This window comes from Manis javanica, chromosome 1 (genome assembly GCF_040802235.1).
Source record: "Manis javanica isolate MJ-LG chromosome 1, MJ_LKY, whole genome shotgun sequence".
NCBI lineage: Eukaryota > Metazoa > Chordata > Mammalia > Pholidota > Manidae > Manis > Manis javanica.
The window spans coordinates 97,115,571-97,137,601 of NC_133156.1; the positions used below are offsets into that span (position 1 = coordinate 97,115,571).

Consider the following 22,031-nt stretch of genomic DNA (forward strand, 5'->3'; position numbering starts at 1 on the left):
CTCTGTTATGGCAGCCGGAGGAAACTAACACAGTGGCCTTGACTTTGAATTCTTTCCAATAATGGGGGAGAAGGAAATTGTCACCTGAACATTATGAACTACAGGTTTTCAATGACTTTGCAGTTTATTTTCTGATAATCGAAAATATTTTTAAGAATATGCCCAGTCAATATAGGAAGTTAGAAACATAAACAATAAAGGACACATACAAAACAACAAGTCATTGAAATTTTAATATGCCTAGGTATTGACATAAAAAAATTTTTAAATCAGTGTTACATTGTTTTTTTCAAAGATTAACATTTACAAATGTAGTAAAATAAAGTTTTGAAAAGTTAAATTTCTTTAACACTTTATTTCAATATTAATCTAACTTTTTTCAATCTACCAAAATGGTATTATTTCACCTTTAAAAAAAAAATTTTTTTTTAAGCAGTGGTGTTCTTCCTTAAGTGAAATATTAACATGGAACCCCAATATGTAAAACAGAAAGTGAAGTGATTCTAGTTGGGGGGCTTCTAGAGAGGGCCTCACACTGCCTACGTGTCACCTCTTTAAGACTCTTAGGGCCTGAGCACAGTCTGAACCATGGAATTAAAGTATTAACAATAAATACTAAGACTTCACTGACAAAGAAAAACTAGGAAGTTTATTTAGTAGTCAACACTTGTTAAGCCTCTGCTTTACCAAATGCTTTGCTTTAGTTATATCACCCTAAGAAATCCTTTGAACATTAAGTGTTTAAATGGCAGGTATATTAAGCAGAAATTTTCTATATTTGGGAAATTATAAAATAAATGCTGCTGAACAGGATCTAACAGCAATGATTTTTTTAAACATTTTCAGCAGTCCATTGTTCATACTAACAAAAATAAAACATTTTTCATGAATAAAGCCCAAAGCTAAGATAATTCTTGGGAAGATGCAATATCCCAATAAATCAAAGGGAGATTCTAAAATGTAACATCATGAGGCCTTAGGCTGGACAACCAAACAGGATAGAAAAGGTAACAATATTCACACACTCCTTCTATTCAATGTTTAAAGGATTAGCTGGGCTGTGGAGATGTGAAGATATGTGCAGAGATGCTGATTAAAGATAGGAAGGCTGCATTGGCCTCCAATGGGCACAGAGCCACAGGGAAGCATCTGCTTAAGGCTACATGTGATAAGAGTTATTAACAGAATAAAAATGACGTCACAGGACACACGGCCTTTAGGTTAGTTAAGTTTTGCTCATTAAGGACCTTTCTTTGAGATTTATTCTAGGTAGTTTATTCATTTCACAAACACTAATGTAGTACTTATAATGTGCCAGGTTCTGCTCTGAATGCTTTACAAACATTAACTAACTTGATTGTCATCAACCCAGTGAGGTAAGTACTATGATTAGCTCCATTTTACAGATGAGGGAACAGGCCCAGAGGGATAAAGCACAGTGCCCAAGATCATAAGGCTTCAAAACGCTGATCTCGGACTCAAACCCCTTTTAAGGGAAGAGATGACACCTTTGGCTAGGAAGAGACATTTGTCCTATAAAAATCCTCGAACTGGCCTGAGTTCTAGGAAAAAGCAGCACCAGAATGGACATTCCTCCAGCTTATGAGAATGTCAGGATATGATCTCTGAATCACTTTTAATTTTAACAAGATAAAAATGAACTGTACACAGACGAATCCAGGACTTCTGTTCTCAGTAAAGGCCCTTAGAAGTTTGAATTTGTTTTGAAATGTCTGAAGTGAAATCATATAGTTTTAACACTGCATATCAGCTAAATGACTACCATCTGATTCAGGAAGTAACTGCTTCTTTATCATAGAGATGAACATAAAAAATAGTGAATAAATATTAAGTTTGATATAAAAAAAGTGGTTTCGAATAAGGTTTAAGAATAACCTTGAACATCCCAATTCATTATTTTATCGTATTCTTGAATTCTTTGCTTTATGTGAGAAAGTTTATTCTTTAGATAATCACAGCGTTCTTTTTTTTCCAGAAATGTAGGATCCTGGAAAAGAAAAATAGCTATTATTTCAGTCTCTTGTTTCCTCAGCAAAGAACAGAGAAACACACATTATCACCCAGAACATGACCCTTCCTAGCAGATTCTCCTACAGCAGATTTCAAAGTCTGCCTACTAACAGTTAAGCTCATTACTTTTTTTAAAGAATGTAAGAATACTATTTTTATTACTAGAGATAATTCTTGCCAACCCTTCATTGTATGTCAGTCCAGATTCACTTTTAATTATGAATTTTTTGTTCTGTAGACTTAATTTTTTTAGAACAGTTTTAGGTTCATAGCAGATGAGAGTGAGAGGTAGAGAGCTGAGGTACCTTTAACTTTAGTAGCTTAAAATGCATACAAAAGTAAATAGCAAGTATAGAAAAGGCTAATGAAAGTTCTCTCCAGCCTCTACTGATCTGTGTGCAATTAAGTAGGAAGGGAGTTAGAAACATGTAAAATAACTTAATCTTTTTGAAAGAAACATGGGTGAAGAGGTTTATGTGCATGCTGATTTCCCTGAGTTGCTAAGCCAGGACAGCAGAATGTCTTCAGGACAGAGATGTGAAGAAAAGGCATCTAGCACCCACCCATGCTCCGTAACAAGTAACATCTTAAGAAATACAAAAAAAGAACTCCTTTAGTTAAAAGAATCTAAAGTGTCTATTGCCACCATTGTACCTGGAAAAGAATATACTTTGAAGAAAATGGTTTTACTCACATTCTTTTTTTTCTTAAACTCTTCATGAATTCTTGAAATTCTCTCATGTTCCTAAAAATAAGATAATGTATACTTAAACAAAACAATTTATTTAGTCAACTTATATCTCAGAATGCTTCAAAGGACAATGGCAATCAGAACAGAAAAGTTTTTTACCTAAGACCATAATGAGAACATTCACACAGAAAATTCAATTCACTGAACAAATAATTGAGGGCTTACTATCTTCCAGGCACAAGGATCCAGGGAGAGAAAGGCCCCTACATGCATGAAACCAGAACTGAGTCCAATGCTATTGCTTGCCAGCTGTCTGAAAGACTTAAGTTTCTGTATCAGAAGAATGGAAATAATAATCATTAATTACCCCATAAGGTTGTAAGAAGGTTCACTTATTTGAAATGATCCATATAAAGATCCACATAATAACCACATCAGCTATTATTATCACTCTCATCCTCTCTTAAAAGTTCTTTTTCAAGTTATTAAATACTGGGATTGAGAGGTTGAGATTATTAAACTTTGCAAAATAGCTTATATAAGGTTCCTTCTAACTTTATTCTAAGTTCTATAATAAATATGAACTTTGTTAAGGAATCAAGACAGTCTATCCAAAGGGATTAGATTACTAGAGCAATGTAAATCTATGCTTTAGCCATTGTCAGGCACCGTAAACCTAATACATAAAAAATAAAGTGTTATAATTTATAGTTTTAAAAGCCTCCCTGAGAACATCTGCCATCACTTACCCACAGCCTTTCCCAATACATTTTAATTCTTCAGTGTCTTTTACATACTGAGATCATGAGTTTCATTTGTCTTGACTGCTTGCCAGCAGTGAGATGAACTTGGTAATTCGATTGTCATTGTATTAACAGGTCCTGGATGGGGTTAAACTAGCTGCCTGGGTGGGGCCAGGGTGCTGTGCTGGAGGCACAGCAGAGATGAGAGCTGTAAAACCTATCCCACAGTCATCAGAGAAACCGAATTTAAGAGGGTCAGATCAGACGCTTTATTTTGAGCAATAATCCTACTTTATGGGCTTAGTAAAGTCATGTGATTGTTTACTTTTTCAAGGGTGCACAGCCAGGTTTGTGAGGGAACCCACACCTCCAAACAGGCCCACTGGCTCTGAAACACCTGCCTCAGGATGTGCTGGGAATGAAGGAGCCTTGCTGCCCACAGCAAAGTTCAGCCTGTGGCCAATGGGAAGGTAACTTCATGATACAATTATGTTTCTACTTTAGATAAGGACTGGAGGAGACATCACATCTAACTGTGGCCCTATCATTTGGCTACTTTCTTGCTGTGCCATGTTAAAAACCAGAGGAAATGACTACTGCCGATATTATGTGGAAATATCATGGAGGACCCAGTCTCTCGGCTCCTACAGGGATCAGGACCCTCTCACCTGCCAGCTGCAACCCCCAGGCCTGAGTTCTTGCCCATTCATACAAATCCTACAAACCAGAGACCACTGGGTCTTGGCTCAAAGACTACACCTCACGGTTGAGTTTCTCTGCATCATGTCTGTCAAGCAGCTTGCTCTTCCCAACCTGTGCTGATTCAGATTCCAGGGGCCTGCCCCTTCCTGCCTGCACGCCCTTGAGGGCCTCTAAACTTGGCTGCCCTGCTTGGACCTGTGGACCTTGCTTGTTTTCTGAATGGTACTACTGACCCTTGACCTGCAGTATTTGCTGGATTTTCCTGCTTCCTTGTACTAGCGTCTCTTAGCTAACACTACTCGATTACTCCAGGATTAGGAAAATGTCACTATTCTACACACTTGGCTTAGATGCTCATAAATACAACTGATCTAAACGTACACTTACAAGTCTGTGGCCAAAACAAAGATGTCCAGCTAATACGGGTCTTAGGAGGAGAATACAATGTGTGTATATATTATATATATATACATTAATTTGTTTGACATTTGGTAAAAAAATACTATATGAGTTTTTAAAATTTTAATTACATAAGTAATAGATTTATATGTCTTCTTTAAAAAGGATATGGTACTATGCACCTACGTTCAGAGAAGCATTATTCATAACAGCCAAATGTGGAAACCCAAATGTCCTTTTGGATGAACAGATAAACAAAGTGTGTTATATTCATACAATGCAATATTATTACTCCAGCACAAAAAAGGAATGAGGTGCTGATTCTTGATACAAAATAGATGAACCTTGAAGAAATTCTGCCAAGTGAAAGAAGCCAGACACATTAAGGCCACATACTTACCATTGCATTTGTATGAAATGTTCACAGTAAGCGAATCCATACACATACAAAGTACATTAGTAGCTGTCAGGGGTTGGAGAGAGGTGGGAATGGAGAATGACTGCTAATGGGCATGGAGTTTCTTTGTGGGCTGATATGGATCATTTCAAATAAGTGAACCTTCTTACAACCTTATGGGGTAATTAATGATTATTATTTCCATTCTTCTGATACAGAAACTTAAGTCTTTCAGACAGCTGGCAAGCAATAGAGAGGGTAATGGTTAACATTACAACTTTGTGAATATACTAAAATCCACTAAATTGTACACTTAAAACGCATGAATTTTATGGTATGTGAATTACATCTCAATAAAAAATGTATGTCTGACAAAAAATGCCACCAATTATTAGGGCATTTCAGAGATATTAAAAATATGTGGGGAAAAAAAGGAGAGAGAGAGAACATTATAGAAAATGCTTGAGTCCCCTGAGACTGCCATCTGCACCTTGGTTTTCCTCTCTCCACAATCAGTCTGGCAGATAAACCCAGCAGCTTGCCTTCGCAGCTCCAGCCCACTCCCCATGCTTCCCCACTGTGCTCTGGGCACCTGGGCTGGTGACTTACCACGTGTGAGAGAACGCACAGCCCCTGGCGGCTCCCTACATCCCGCCCACCCCTTTGTGAATAAACCTCTCTCAAATTACCTTAGTGTGAGTGTGCCACGTGTTTCCTTAGAGACCCTGACTGACTCAGTATGTATCTTAAACACATTTATATTTTACTAAAATAAGAAAATAAAATACTGATTAATGACTGAAGGCAAATGACATGATTTGGATTGCAATCTTGACTAGTCACCTTGAAGATCTCAAATGACTTTCCTAGACACAGACAGCAGATGTAGAAGGTGATTGCTTCTTTACATTTCAAAAAAGGTCAGATTTTCTCCTTCCTCTATCAATGCACCTCCTAAGCAGCTGCAGGCACTGACCTGTAGGTTATCTGAACGATGTGGCAACCTGCTCATCACTGCATCCAGCTCATCAAGCTTCCTCAAGACGGTCTGAACTTCAGTCGACAGCTCTTTGTACTCTGAAAACTGGTCTTGGAACACAGCTTTATAGCGTTCTCGTTCATCATCGGTCTGAATCATCGGGTATTTCCTAAAAGGGAAAAAAGTTATAACTTTTCCACTAATACAAGCTAAATGGAAAATCAGGTTAACTTATTCCTCACTGACCACACTGTACCTTCAATTCTATACACTACCTCCCACGTAACAAACAGCTGTTCAAATACAAATGGTTTCAAGCAGAGTATTAATTTGGAGACAAACTGAAAAACGAAAAGTCCAAAATGGAACCTCTCAATTTCTACCTTGAAGGAGGATTTAGAAAGATACTCACGCCACATAGTCGGGCATCACGATAGGTTTAGGGATGTGGCCCCGGGGGATGTGCCCACTCAGTAGTTCAGGTTTCATTCTTGTTGCTCTCAATTCTTTGAAATTAACTTCTTGGTCTCTCTGTCGGTCATCACAGCTGGCCATTTCACACTATAGTTAGGGAGAAAAAGAGAATTTATTTATAAGCAGAGGCAGAAGGGGAAAAAAATGAATTTACTCTTAGAAGAAAATGGAGGAGAAAAGTGGACAGCAATTACTGTTACACTTCAGAATTACATTTTATAGTCACGAGGCTGTTCTGAAGGTTTCTGTAATGGCTAAAGAGAATCACACTGAGACATGGGGGTATAAAACAGGCTAAACACCCTCTGGCTCCAGCCATGTATATGTCAAAATTGAATGAGGACGTGTCAAATGTGGGGTCTGATGTATTTTATTGAGGTTTTATATCCCAACAAACTGTAATCAGGGGTAAAAATATAATGAGTGTCCTTAAATGGAAAAAGAAAAAAAATGACACTGAAACTAGAGATAAATCAATCGCAAAGTAGCCAGTGAATAGTGTTCATTATCTGAAAAAGAGAGCAAGCAAATCCAGAGGAAAGGGGTGGAGGTCTCACTTGCCCAAGTATTTTTTACCTGTGATTCTCTGAAGAGGGCTAGCATCCTGGAGGTGGTGGGCTAAGTCACCCTGGTTTCTAAACGGGAGAACTCCTAGAGGTCTTTTTAATAAAAACTGGTGCATTCCAAAGAGGTGAAAAGAACACAGAGTGAGATGGCTCAGGAAAGAAGTATCAGGGGACAGGCCTTAGGAGCTCAAATAGCCAACAGAAGGGGACAAAGTGGGAGCAGAAGGCCCAGGGGACTCACTCTAGAAAGTGTGGCTATGCTGGATGTGCAGCTCGGGGGACAGGATAAGGCTGCTGGGGACGCCCCTGGGCATGCCCAGACCACCACCATGTTGGTGAGGCTGCTGGAAGCCAGGAGAGGGGTTCCCCTGCCACACATAGAGGAGCAGGGTTTCTGAGATGTTATGTGAATTCTCCAGTCTCACAGCTATGAGGTGGAAAGGCCATGACTAAAACCCGTAACTTTTGGCTCATTGATATTTTAAATGAGTAATATAAGAAAGGTTCACTTAAATGTGTATCACTTAATCGTAAAGTTTCCTCAAGTCTTGGTAGCATACTGGAAATGAATTGTGACAGGCAGGGCAGGTATTCCACAGAGCCAGAGAAAGTTCGCCTGTGCTCGGGCACATGGGTTCCTCTACGAGCAACAGGTTCCTCTCCACCGATGCCTTGGGCCTTAGAACACACTTGCAGAGCTAAACTTGCTGAACAAAATGGAGAATGGCTTGGAAGGGCCCCTACTTCACCGACAACAAAATACAGAGCAGAATCCTAAAACTTTGCTCTTTACCTTGCCAGCAGCTTTAAAAGCCCTTTGTTTCCTGATTTCCTATCTCTAAAGCTGCGTTTAGGGTCTGGTTTTAGCTCATTCTAACAGCCACCAGCTCTTGACTCCTCGGATAGCACAGCTTGTGGAGGCTGCTAACCGACCCCAGGGAAGATTATGAAGAGGGACCTGCATCCAGGGCACTTGGTGGAAGGGGAACCAGCAAGAGGCAGGAGCTCCTCAGCCACTGGGCGCAAAACAGTAAGGAATTCCCAAGGAAACAAGATTAAATGAGAGTATTTTCAGGAAGATGTTATATGGTGGTTAGTGTCTATTTTTCGTTCTCTGCTGGTGAGGACGCTGTTTCTTCATCCTGATGAATTCCTCCTATGTGTTTCAATCTTGAAAATGGATAGTGGCATTAAAATCATGGGAAACTATTTTGGCTTAAATAAATGGATTTCTATTTCACGACATCCCTCTTTAGCAACCATTTTAAACAACCATTTAACAGCCCATTTCTCCCGCAGCTGGCAGAGGAAGCTGCTGCGGACATGTGACCCTCAAGCTGGCAAGCTCAGATTTCTGGTCAAATTCATTAATTCTGCCCAGGTATCACACAGGCAGGAGAGTCCATACAAAGTTTTTTTCCCCTAAAGTTTTTTCAAGAAGGAACTATTCATTTTCCCTATTTGCCCATCCCTAATCCCAATATTTACCTTTTAATATAGTGAGGGAGTATTCAGAAGTCAGAATGTTTCCACACAGCCTACTTCATCTGCTTTAAATTTTTATTTTTCTGCTCTTAACATTTTCTTAGACTCTTTTTGGATGAACCTCACTCACCATCAATTCAGAAAACCTTACAGGGAAAAACAAAATCTGACACTAGACTTGAGACAAAGAACCAAAACCCCTTAGGCTTCCACAGGAAGGGCGAGCCAGGCTCCAACCCTGGGTCATACCACTCTCAGACGGTGCTCCTGGTCACAAACCCAAGGCCCCAGACATCACGCAACCTTCCTTCGCTTCTAGCAAATCTACTCTTGTCAGCAACTAGTAGAAGTGCTTTATTGTGCAGCAGGAGAGAAGTCATTAAATAATGCTGTGGATATAATTACTAAGGCTTTCAAATTGAAACATGGGCTGAATGAATATGCTGTCAAGTTAGAAACAGGAGAGCTAGATATGTGTTTCAGGGTGCATTTGTCAATTTCTGATTCTCTGTCCCTCTGAACATATAACGTAATGAAGCACAGACCCCAGATCCCAACCCACACCATCACTTTTGATGCCCAGACTGCACTTTGACTTTCCTGGCTCAGAAAAGAAATATGCTCATTACTTAGGGATTTATTAGAATTAGTTTTTGTCTCTGTTTGATCTTAGTTTATGTCTGTATATTATTTCTTTTTAAGATGGTCTTATTTGCTTTTTAAAAACTGTATTTTTTAAAATACAAAATAAGAAGGGACAGCCTAGCAGATAGTTCCAAACAAGGGACAGGCAACTTAAGTTCAGAGAGGTAAGTAATTTCCCCAGAATCACAGAGCTTGTAGTACTCAAATTCGGATTTGCCTGATTCCAAAGTTTATTTTCTTTTCATCACACTTCACTGCATCTCCTGTGGTAGTCTGACAATTCTTCCCTCCTAAGAACAAGGAAGGGGGAGTAGGTGAAAACCATCCCCAATGAGAAACTGGAGATCTAATCTTTTCTATAAAGTTTCTTGTTGATAAGTCAATAAAAATTCCTCAATTAAGCCATGAGATTCCCTTTTTTTATACCCCTCCCCGAGATTCCCTTTCTCAGTGGTCTGTTTCTAGAATATACCTAAATATGTTGGTCCAGTGACCCATCTCCCAGGCAATGAGGCCTTTGAAGGGATGCTCTTACATTCAACTCCCATACCTTGAAAGAGCAGAAGTTAATTGGATTGCTATGGTTTTTAAAGGAGTCCTGGAATGAGGGTTCCAACTCTAGTTAAGTTATTCCTGACCATTTCAGGCCCTCTCAGGATCTGGGACCCCACACTGCCATCTGAACATGCTGGGCACCTGCTTTCTAGGGCAGCCTGAAATAGGTACTCTGGAGCTCTCCAACCGAGCTTCCTTATCCTGCCCCCACTTGCGGGGCCTGTGGCAGCCACACTCTGACCAAACAATGATGCTGACCACCTTATCATCTGAGGCAACTTCCTCCAATTCAACCACACCATTCAGGTCAGCTCTTCTCTGCACTTAATCCCATCGGTGAATCTCACCACTTCACCAGGAAACCCATGCCCTGGCCAAGAATGACCACCACTGCCACATCATGGCCACGCCGCCACTTGGTAAAAGCCTTGTCCATCCTGGTGTGAGCAATCAACATATGCGACGTGCACACCAGCTTTAACCCCACAAGGCAAATAAATTCTTCTCTCATGTTCCCAAGGATAGTCTGAAAAATACTTCTTCACAGTAGCACTCTGACTTGCTAACCCTGATACCAGATTATGATATCATCTGTTAAGAGTGTAACTTTTAGAAACTGAATTCCCTCATCTATAAGTTTTTAGGTCCCTTTTCCATTTTAAACACTCTTTCTAATCCTGATCCATACTCTAAACCAAAGTCTTTTTAAACTTGATATTTTCCATGCAGTGGACATTCCTTTAGGACTCCTACTGGGCTGTGATGTAGCAATGGCAGTCATTCCTGACCAAGGTTTCCACTCAGTACCTCTGAAGGGGTAGGATTTACCAGGGGTTAAGGCAATCCTGGTGATCCTGAACGAGACAACTGGCAATGGTATCTCTCCTTCCTTCCCTGTTGCCCCTCAGCCAGTTGCCCTTCTAAAGGCAACCACTATTATCAGTTTCAGGTGTATCTGATATGTTCATTTTAGACAGCCTGGAGTGAGCATCCATTTAGATTACTCTGATGTTTAGTACCACTGAGTTAGAATGAGTCTAATCAAATGTATCCTGACAGCAATAAATGCTGAATAAATGAACATTTAAACCTAAAATACAAGGGAATCAGGAAGCTAAAGTGAAGTACAATAAAAAGAAACAAAAAGCCACACACACACAAATTATTGCTCTAATTCTATGAACATTGCTTAAAATGTACAGGTTTGTAGCACTAGGTCCACACTGCCTTGTGAGAGAGAGAGAGAAACTCTTCAGTATTCTGCAGACCAGCTAATACCAGCCACACTTGTCCCAGGCCTGGTCAGTCAAGACTGGCCAGATATATCTTGATTTTTAAAGATTTATGGATATATATAACCCCAGCACGGGTCAACTGCGATTCAGATGACTTCATATATGTGTCTGAAATATTTAATGCAACGGACTCATAGAAACTGTGGCCAATTACAAATCCCAGAGATGCCTGAATTTGAGACATTATCATCCATAAACTGGTTTCCCCAGGAAATATCAGAGAAACACAAATCTCTAAGCAAGTTATTTAGTTTAGTTGTAGAATTCTTGCTGCCTCATGCTCTTTTTTCTCTCTCACAGACACACACAAACTCATAAAATCACATTCTCCTAACGTTCTGTCTGTGTTTTTCTTTTTTACTAGGTATGTAAGCCCCTGGAAAATGGAGATGATGTTCCCTGTGGTATTTATATCACTGGCCCACAGCCTAGATGGCACATGTTTGTTCAGTGAATGAATTAATGATGACACTGATGAATTAATCACACCATTCCTTGGATAGACTGTCACACATCCACGTCATAAATCCCTCATTTCAGTGTGAACAAATAGCATTTGTTATAACATAGAAAATAAAGTTAAAAAGACTTCATAAAAGTTACTTGCAAAACATATTCCATTAACAAAGAACATGTACAAAGCAGCAGCCCTGCAAAATATGAACCAGATATGGGCAGGATATGAACAGACAGGGAAGAAAATGCAAACATAACATGAAAAATGCTCAACCTCACTCCCGATAAAAGAAATGCAAATTATAACTATATTAGACACCATTTTTCACCTATCAAGTTGATAGATGTCAGCAAATGCCCTAACACACTGTGTTGTCAGGGTGTGAGGAGCCTGGAGTGCTGTTGGGAAGGGAAATTGATAAAACTTCTATTGGGCAGTCTGGAAGTCAAAAAAAAAATGATACATCCCTTCTGTTCCAGAAATCTGCTTCTCAGAATTTATCTTTCAGATGTACTTGTACACATATGGAAGGAAGTATATACAATATGTATAAGGTTATTCACTGTAGCTTTGTTTTTGATAGTGAAAGATTGGAAACAACCTAAATGTTCATTTATGGTTAAATAAATTATGGTACATCCTTCAAAGCAATACTGTGTATGTGTTAGTTCTTTATATAGAAACAGGGAAACATCTTAGAAATGTATTGTTACATGAAAAAACTAACAGACATAACAGTGTACATAGTATGTTACCATTTGTGTAAAACTGGGAGTAAACCATATATATATATATATATATGGTGGAGACAATTAGACAAATTGCTTTGAATTACCTACAGATTTTATTTATTCTTCTCTCCCATTACCTTGCACAGTTAAAGAGTTTGAGACAGTTATACCGTTAAATTAACAGAAAAAAGCCATATATACATATATATGGCACACATTTCTGAAAGGAAACATAAGATGGTGGTAACACTGGTCGCCTTCAGACAGGACTGCTGGGAAGCTGACATGCAGGGGTGAGAGGAGACTTTGTATTAGAGGCCTTTTTGAATTTGGAACCAAGTGAATATACTCTCTTTTCAAAGAAACAAACAAATCCAATGTTTAGATTCTTAACTTCCTGCTTAGAAATAATGCCCAATCTATGGCATCTTACTACGCTGATGGACACTGATGCAATGGTGGGTGTGAGGACTTGATAATACGGGTGAATGTTGAAACTACAATGTTCTTCATGTGAAACCTTCATAAGATTGTATATCAATGATACTTTAATAAAAAAAAATAGCATTGTCCCAATGTGAACCTCTTAGCTTTGAGAGATAAGCTGTGGTTATGTAAGGTGGTAAGAATAGGGAGAGCTGGATAAAGTGTATATGGGAATGCTCTGTCATGCATTTACAACTTTTCTGCCCATCTAAAATTACTTCAAAGTAAAGAAGTTTTTTTCTTAAAGTTAAGCCAAAAAAAAAAAAAAAAAGAAATAATGCCCAATCTATTTAAAATGAACTTTTCAGTGAAGTAAAATTATGATTAAAATATATCAAATTATTACATATAGGTAAATAATTATGCTAACAGCATCCCACTTAATCTCCTCAGCAAACTTGTGAGGTAGAAATTATTATTGTTATTCCAATTTTACAGATGAAGAAACTGAGACCATGGGAAGGGTAAATACATTGCCTACTGTCCCAGCTAGTAAATTCTGGAATAGTTTCTTTCCTAACAGCAAAATCTGACATCTGAAAGTAAGCTGAGAAGGATAGAAAAGAAAGGCAAGGAACTTTAAAGAGACTGAAGGAGGTTTGGAAGAATCACCTTCCTTTAAAAAGAATCAAATTTTAGACATATAAAGGAGAACCAACTCTTCACTTGCATAAGCTTTCATCTAACCAAATGAAAAGGAGTTATAAATTCCCTTGTCTAATTAGGTCCTTTTAGAATTAGAAAAAGGCCAAAAGTCCTATTATGAACTCAATGTAATAGATATACTTTCAACACAGATAATCTACTCTGTAGATAAACAAATGAGAGAAAAGTATTTAACAAATGTCAACTTCATTCTCACCATTTTCCTTTTCGATGGCAGTGATGGCTCACTTATCTGGAACAAAAAAGAGTTCAAATGATTGTTCGAAAGCATGTAAAACTACAAATATTTCCACCCATTTGCATGCATGGCCCAATCTCAGTTTTACAGAGGTTAATTTGTCACTTGACGGATGTTTGTCCTGCTCTTCGGCCGTCTTTCAGTGGGTCAGCAGAGAACCAGAGGAAGAGGAATAACTAATTTTCTGTCAGTCAGGAGCAGAGAGCTGAGCTGGAAACATGGAGATGGTGGAGACGATTAGGTGAATTGCTTTGAATTACCTAACAATTTTATTTATTCTTGTCTCCCATTGCCTTGCACAATTAAAGAGGTTGGGCAGTTACACTATGAAATTAACAGAAAAAAGCCACAGGCCATTATATCTTTAAACTTTTAGAAAGTTATAGCAACATACAAACAGGCACCACCTACAATATCAGAGGTGATTCAAGTTTAATCAATAATTATGCAATCTTAGAGAAACAAGTTTTTGTTGAGAAAGGGAAATGAAAGTATTATGTTGATAGTCATATTCATATAGAATTTTGAAATGACATTAAGAACTCTGCTGCTATTAAACTTACATAATAATGAGGCAGTGTGTGTTTAACTGTTCTTTGTATACACAGATATAATTTTATGAAATATGCTTAACATGTTGAGATAAATTTTAAGAAATAACTTTTTCAAATTTTAGTGAGATAAATGCATTTTGTAACAAGAGAATATGTATTACGTTGAAACATGCTCAGGTTCTCCATATAACATATAAGGTACTTGTTATAAAGTTGGTCATGTTTTCATTGTCGTTATGCATAAGATTCATGCAAAAAATTTAAAAACAAAACATATAGGTCAGTGGGGAAATACACAGGCTTAATGAATAAAGACAGGATTTCGTTTTTATCTATAATTTTGCCCAATATACCCTGTGCAATTGTATAGTAGCTAGGAAGTCTTGGAAAAATGGGAAAAGAAAAATGCATGAATAGTTGATTTAAATTTAAGAAAAAATTTAAGGTAAAGCTGATATTTTCAGTTGCATAGGAAATTCTACACACTCTTCCTTAGAAGAGAGCAAAACATTAACTCCTTTCAGGATATATGGAAACCAACAGAAATATTCTAACATTTTTGCTACCATTCAAATAAAATAATTTTAAGTAGTGCTTTTATGTAATTTTATCTTCTAGGTATTATTATTATTATTAATTCTCCTCCTCCTCCTCCTTGTTCTTATAATTCATTAGTTAAATTCTAGAAATAAAAACAAGTGCAGGCAGAGAAGACAAGTAGTGACTCTGTGGCATCGTACCACACTGATAGACAGTGATTTCAATGGGTATTGGGGGGACTTGATAATATGGGTGAATGTAGTAACCACAATGTTTTTCATGTAAAACCTTCATAAGAGTATATATCAATGATACCTACCTTAAAAAAGTGCAGGGCTCCTGTCTAATTCTGGAACACTAATATCTCAAAATAGGGATGAAATACCAAAATGCCCAGGCAAGTCTTCAATGCAAGTATGTGCCCTGCAACTCACCCTCTTAATACCAGAAAAGAAATCAAATGGGATCCACCATATTCTTACTTGATTTTATTTAATTCATTGAAAGTAAGTGGGACTCAACAGATTTAAAGAACTTTCCTCCTGTCACTGAAAAATTACGGTTCTTTATTAAGTCTTACCATACTAAGGAATCAAGATTGCTCTCAAACTTACCTTAACAATGAGGTATTTATTTTACTGTATATGTTATTATGCTTTGCAGAAATATAGTGTCTACTTGCAATGTTATATAGTATAGTAACACACCAGAGTGTGTTACCCCAGTCAGAGAATGTCAGATACCCAAGCTAGAACTTCAACTTTGGATCATTTAAAAAAAAAAAAAGACTTTGTATAAAATCTTTTGAGAACTATATATATTGGACAAGGGAGTAAGTAACAGGAAAAAACATTAAACAAGTGAAAGACTAAAATTCCTTACCTCCTGTTGTTCCATGTATTCCCTGTGTCGCCGAGCTGCCTCATGCCTCCATAACTTTAGGCAAACCAAAGCACTAATGAGATAAACGATCATGGTGACAAACAGGAAGATCATCGCTGCTATCTGTCCTCCTTCTACCCGGCAGAACACTGCATTCATGGGCGTATTAAATAATGGATAGTAGCAGAGTCCACCTCGGTTGGTATCATTCACATAGACTATGGCTGCGGCCATATACAAAATAAACAATGCAACGTTAATTCCAAATTCAGTTAGGGGCCACCAATTAGAGTCCAAAAGAATGGTCCGATAATACATGGACATGCCAAGAACCAGAATGATAATGGTAGTGATCCATGCTAATCCAGCAACCACAAGTACAAAAGGGGTTTTGGGGCCACTGTAGTAATAGCCCCCGTACATACTGCCAAGACCACCAATGCCTCCTGCGCCATAGGGCTGTGAATATCCAAACAAGTTATACCACTCGCTGTCCTTGTGAATGTAAGCTGTGACACATGCGAAGACGCCGGCCCCCAAAAGCAGCTCTACCACACCCAGAATCCGCAGCAGGCCTGCCCACGACTTCATGTAGGAATAGCGCAGGTTATATTCCTCCACCTTCTCGCTGTATGTGCGGGCCGTTTGTGTGTGTCGGCCTAGAGATCCATAGGGATCCTGGGAAAACATTGCCTCAGCCTCTTCCTGGGAATTCAAGGGTCCTTCTGACCCTCCATAAGTATCTCTGCAGGAGTTTGGGGTTGAACAGTGGTTTGCTCTTGCTGGAGAGGCTGGAGGTGAACACTCCACTCCATCGGAGATGTATCTGATGTCAGACACTGGCTTTTCCCATTCAGGGTCCTTTTTCTTCCCTCTGAAGAAGTTCTTCCAGGACTCAGGGACAAAGCGCCTTATGGGTTTGAGATCTGGTGCTACGGCGGGTTCCTCTGTGTCACTTGAGTAGAAGTCTGGGCCGAATGGCGGCTGTAATGGGAGAGGAGGTGGTGGCAAAGGATCAGCACTCACAGCCAGCTCACCGTCGTGAAGAGTCTGGAGGGTTCTTACGGTGCTATCTTGACAAGGCAAGTCCCCTGGGACCTCATCGTAGTGCCTGTCCCGATTCCTGGATCCTCCATTATTTGACGACATTTGTGATTTTTACACCTGTGGCCAAGGTTAAAGTTATCACTTAGGCTAAGTTATTCATTCTTTCAACGGTGCTGATTTTATTCACTTAGTAGCAAGTGATCATATTTAGGAAACTAACATGACCATGTCCAATTATTATGCTATATAGAAATGACAACATAAATATGTGTATTTTAAACATATGGAACAATTATTTTAGCCAGGGATACAGTCACTGTTCTATGTGATTTTAAGGGCAATTGAAATTTTAAATCTTAACTCTGAATTAAAACATAAGTTCAATATACCTATGAGCCCATAAACAACAAAATGTAAAAACTAAAAATGAGACTAAATTTTAGTAATACAGGACGCTAACACATTCCAAGTGGAGCACTTTCCTCAAACATTTAAATCAAAATATGTAAGAGCTTGAGACATCAAACTCTGATGTCTCAGCAAATACTTTTATTACCTGGAATCTGCTCTGGAATGGCCCAGGGGAAGCAGTCTGCTAAACACGGGGAGTGAAGAGCCCTTTTCCTACTTAAAACAGGGAATTCAGTTTAGGGGGGTGCTTCTTCCACTCTAAAATACTAACAACTGGATGCTAGATTTAAAAAACTGAATTCTCAGAGAAAAAAAAAAGTCACCAAAAGTTAAGATTCTCAGAAGTACAACACAGAGCAGCAGCAATGGCCGCGTTTATCACTCTTTCCAGAGCAATTATCTAAAGGTGATTTGCTGTCACCATGGAGACAATTTATCTTAGAAGAGGTTTGATTCACCTAAAAAATGAAGCATAGAAGGGCACTTTTACTAAACCTGTTGGATGTTCTTCATGACATCACTGACCTGAACACATATACGGAAAGAAGGAAACTATTTGCTAATGTAACTAGTAGGCTTAAGGCACACTGAAAATTTCCCCCTCATATTGCTTATCAGTAAGTATTTATTGAAGACTCACTGGGCACATGGCATTGTAGGTGGCACTATGAAGGCCTCAAAATTTAGGTGATAATCCCACCTTTATAATGTTGAATAATTTAGAAACTCCTAATACTCTGTTTTTTTTCTTTTGTGAAATGGAGATCTACACTCAACAAACATTGATGGAGCACTTGCAGTGCACCAGATGTGCTGAAGGGGTGTCAGTGAACAAGCAGCGGAAATCCCTGCCTTCATGGAGCTTAAATGCCAGTGAGAGTGGGGTGTGGGGGGTGACAGATGATGGGTAAGGGAAGTGCAATATACCAGATGCAAAGGAACGAAGTTATGAGAGAGAGGTGAAAGGAGTGCACTGTGGGCAGGGCATTACAATGTCAAACAGAATGACCTGGGAAGTCTTCCTAGAGAACATGACATCTGAATATAGAAATGAAGAAGGAGGCAGCCAGGCAGGTATCTAGTGCAAAAGCCTTGAGGCAGGAGTGCCTGGCATGTTCAAGAACCATTAAGGCAGACAGACCAATGTGGCAGCAGCAGAAAGGGTGAGCAGTAGAACTGAGACCATGTGAATCATTAGGACCTTGTAAACCACTGGGAAGGGTTTTCGCTTTTCCTGGGAGTGAGGTGAAAAGCCATTGGAGGACTGAGAGTAGAGGACTGACATGATCTGACTTGTTTTAACAGCAATACTCTGGATGCTGTGTTGAGAGTACACTCCAGGAGACATGGAGAAGAGGTGGTAGTAGTGGTTGGAGGAGGCTAGCTAGGAGGCGATTGAATTAATCCAATGGACCATGGTAGTAGCAATGGAGCTAACAAGATAAGGACAAATTCTAGATACAGGGAATTGAAATTTTTAAATTAATTTTTGAGTGTAAAAAGTGGAAAGGATAGTAACACAAACCCTTAGGTTACCCAACAACCAGCTTAAATAAGAATCAATTTATGACCAATTATCAATTATTAGTTTTCACTTATACCCCTTGCCTTCCTCCCTCTGCCAACACATTACTTTCATAGGAGAGCAAATGCTAGATATCAGAGATCCTTTCACCTGCAACATTTCTCCACCCCTCCAGTTTAGCCCTGGAGACAAGCAGCCTTAGGAGTTTGAGATACCTGCTGGAAATCCAGGTGATGCCAAGTAGGCACTCTACATGAAAAAGGTATGTACCGCCACAGACTAGATACACTCACCCAGGGAAGCGGTGGAGATGGAGAAGAGGCATATGTTGCAGGTCTAATGGGGCACTCCAGTTTTAGAGAATGAACTGATAGTCCCAGCATGGTGCCCAAAGTAAAGTGGCTCTATAAATGATAGCGATTAGCAGTTATTTTTGTCTCTTTGCCCTTTGTTTAAAAAGTTTAAATTCTAGAAATGCACATTACTATAGTTTTGAAATACATTTTCGTAAGAAAAGGAGCACAAGCACCACAAGTAAACTTCAGCATGTTTTACATAAGCTCTCTTACTATCTATGACATCTCTCAATATCTAATAAATACTATATATTTAAAGGATACCCCATTGCTTAATTTAAGTTACTGGTGAAAAAGTGGGCTTATCTTTATCTGTGAAAAGTGGCTTATTTGAATTAGACCACCTTATCCACGTCTAAATAAAAAGCACAAAATATAAACTTGAATTACGGAATAGCAATGTTTTAGAAGGGAATGATCAGCTCTATTTTTATCACATCTTAACTATCTGGACACCCTCCTATCTTTCAGGGCGTCACTGAGAAATCACCTAGATTCAGCTCGCGGAGGCACAGTGAGTCTTTGTTCTGTTCGGGACCCTGGCTGCAGCCCGTGGAACACGTATCCGGGAACGCCGTACCTGTGGAGGGAGGAGAAACGGTGCCCCCAGCAGTGTCACAGCAACCGAGAGTGATCACCTTCACATGAACAGAATCACCGCCCTACCAGGCCTTCAGGTTTTGTTAAGCCCAAGAAAGGGGCAGATTTCGGACGTTTCTAGGCTTCCAGGGGTTTGGAAACTCTGAGGGTTTCAGCTTAACCCACGAGTGAGCGCCACGGAATACGGAGCATCTTCCCTGGGGCTCTCCCGAGTCCCCCGCTCGCCGCCTGGCCCCACAAATCTCGTTCAGTCCTCCGCTCTGCCCACGCCCGGTGTGTTCAGTCTTCGCGTTTCGGAGCGAAAATCCACTCTAGACTTTTCAGATCCCGGCCCAAAGTGGCCGGAACTAGGTCGGGACAGACAGGAACCCGGGGCCCCGCAGGACAGCGGCTTCGCGACCGGCGGGGCCTGTCTCGCCGCGCACCTGTGTCCCCCGAACGTGGCCAGGCTGGGCGAGGGGCCCTCCCGCCGCCCAGGCCCCGTTCTCCCGGGAGCCCTCACCCCTTGCCGCACCGGGGCCGGGCCTCGGCGGCAGCGTGTGCCGCGGCTGAGCGGCGTGCCCGCGGCCCCGTAGGCTCCTACGGCCCCCTCCGCTCCCGCCCACCTGGCCCGGGAGCCAGGCCCCTCCGCGCCCGAGGCGTGCTCACCTGCGCGGCCGCCGGGAGGAGCGCGCACGCAGCGCCGACACCGGGATCGGGCCCCCGGGGCGGGGCCGGGTGAGTTTGCCCCGCCCGGCTCTGCCCCGCAGTCTCCAGCCCCCGACTGCCCCCACCTCCTCGCCTCCCTCGCAGCTACGGTGACCGAGCAGGCTCCGCACAGGGAGCTGTGGAAAGGGAAATAAGGGTGTGACTGAAATCTCATTGCTCGCTGCCATCATCTTCCTTCCCTATTTTTTGAAGAGTTTGGCACTGGATGAAGGGGATTTCATGTACTATGCCCAGTGATAATACACGGCAGGCTGTACATGTTAGGAAATATTAAAATGAGAAACAAAAATTAATTCAACGTTTTAATTTCGATATAAATATGTAAATACTTTCCAAAAAAATACCTAAAATATTCCACTGTACAACATAAAAATGGCATCTGAGAAGCTGGAGACCATAGAGAAACTGAGTAAGGCACAAAGTTTATTTACACTCATAGTTGCATACTGAACTTTTATAATTCATATTCACAACCCCATAAAGTTTCTGTATTCTGAATTATTCCTTCACATTTTCTGATGTTGGGCATAATGTCCAAACATGCTTCATACACACTGACCTTCACTTCCAACACCACTCTCAAGACTAAATAAATACTAAAGAAAAAAATTAAGATATATTTGAAGGCTTGATCTTCTATTTACTTCAAGATGACAGAAGAGTCAATTCCTCGTGCTTAAGTATTAAAAGTGTGAAGAATTAGGCTGTAATTCTCTTGAAAGCATATAATCTCTGTTCAAGTACCACTGAATAAAACTAGCGGGGTGCTGTCAGGTAGCAATGTGACTGGTGGGCTGGTGTCTATGTCCCATCGCTCTCATAGTCTTCTATTGTCATGTCTTCTTCTTCCATGTCTTCCTGGGCTGAAAAGGGCTGCGGCTGACTGGCTGGCAGTTCATTCCCACTATTCTGACTCAAAGGAAGGGAACAGGTTCCCGGTTCAGCGGTTTGAGTAGGTTCACTCATAGCTTCCTCTGCAGGCTGCCCTTCATTAAACTGCGCTTCATCTCCACTGTCTGGGTCTATTATTCCATGCTCCCAGTCAGTCAGGGCTTCCATGTGCAATCTGCCAGATTCATAATGCAGGCATTAATAATAACCAAAGGAGGGGATTCCTTTAAACTCACATGAGAGTGATGATTATGAAACCATCTCCTCTAGTCTCTCATTTACCATCAGTGTGCTCACTGTTTAGCCAGGTCCTTTGGTTTATTTGACAATATAAACAAAGTACAAGGGAAATGACAAACTATGAATAAATCACTACGCCTTACAAGTGAGTTGATGAATGTCTTAGTAGACGTTCATACAAATTAAAAAGTACATTAAAAAGAAAAGAAATAAACAGAAAAATAGGCATTAAATATGAACAACTTATAGAAAAATTACAAATAAATTATTCAACCCAATTTGAAATTTTAAAAATGGAAATTAAAATAATGAGCTACTATTATCTTTTAAACTAGCAAACACCTTTTAAAATAATAAAAACCAGTGGTGGCAAGAGTTAGGAGAAAAGAACACACTGATACATTGTAAGTGGGCATAAAATTGGTGAGATATTCATGAAAGTAATCTCATAAAATAGACAAAGACCTCAAAAAGGTGTGTAAACATTGATCCAGCAATATCTAGGAATTCATCCTACATAAATAGTACATGCTATGCATGATGATTTAGCTACAAGGAAGGCTGTAGTAATAAAAAGTTGGAAATAAGCTAACTGTACAAAAATAAGGTGTAGGTTTAATCATAGGAAACTGTGAAGCTATTAAATATTAACATTGAATATTAAGCTAAATATTAACGTACAATACTATCAATAGGGTCAAAGATAATGTCGAATATGGTTTTCATAAAGGAAAGAT

The 22,031-nt window shown here is 39.8% G+C and overlaps 2 protein-coding genes across 11 annotated transcripts in view; both read right to left on the reverse strand.

Moving 5' to 3' along the window:
- Positions 1-214: 214 nt before the first annotated feature.
- Positions 215-20,224, reverse strand: MARVELD2 (MARVEL domain containing 2). Of its 7 annotated transcripts, none has more exons than XM_037026171.2 (8): positions 20,104-20,224; positions 19,346-19,435; positions 15,517-16,680; positions 13,499-13,534; positions 6,355-6,503; positions 5,940-6,111; positions 2,726-2,776; positions 215-2,008 (listed from the first exon to the last, which is right to left on the reverse strand). In XM_037026171.2, exons 3-8 carry the CDS (start codon positions 16,663-16,665, stop codon positions 1,886-1,888), a joined length of 1,680 nt encoding a protein of 559 aa, XP_036882066.2. In that variant the 5' UTR covers positions 16,666-16,680; positions 19,346-19,435; positions 20,104-20,224; the 3' UTR covers positions 215-1,885. The 7 variants fall into 7 exon arrangements, with proteins under 7 accessions (XP_036882066.2, XP_017496739.3, XP_073091556.1 ...); XM_017641250.3 differs by lacking the exon at positions 20,104-20,224 and adding an exon at positions 18,793-18,903 and having other exon boundaries at positions 19,346-20,088; XM_073235455.1 differs by lacking the exon at positions 20,104-20,224 and adding an exon at positions 19,958-20,059.
- A 228-nt stretch (positions 20,225-20,452) lies between these two features.
- The window catches only part of RAD17 (RAD17 checkpoint clamp loader component), a 41,698-nt gene continuing 40,119 nt past the window's right edge, over positions 20,453-22,031 (reverse strand). For all 4 annotated transcript variants that reach the window (XM_073235435.1, XM_073235432.1, XM_073235444.1 and 1 more), the window contains one exon: positions 20,453-21,229. In XM_073235435.1, coding sequence (XP_073091536.1) covers positions 20,965-21,229 — 265 coding nt within the window. In that variant the 3' untranslated portion in view covers positions 20,453-20,964. The remainder of the gene's footprint in view (positions 21,230-22,031) is intronic.

Bases quoted from the DNA above. Each gene is read 5' to 3' on its own strand.
- MARVELD2 (XM_037026171.2), bottom strand. From the start codon at position 16,665: ATGTCGTCAAATAATGGAGGATCCAGGAATCGGGACAGGCACTACGAT. The intron at 6,504-13,498 runs GTGAGAATGAAG...CCCTAACTATAG, and splicing joins TGCCATCGAAAAGGAAAATG to TGTGAAATGGCCAGCTGTGA. The intron at 6,112-6,354 runs GTGAGTATCTTT...TTTCCCTTTTAG, and splicing joins GTGATGCCCGACTATGTGGC to GAAATACCCGATGATTCAGA.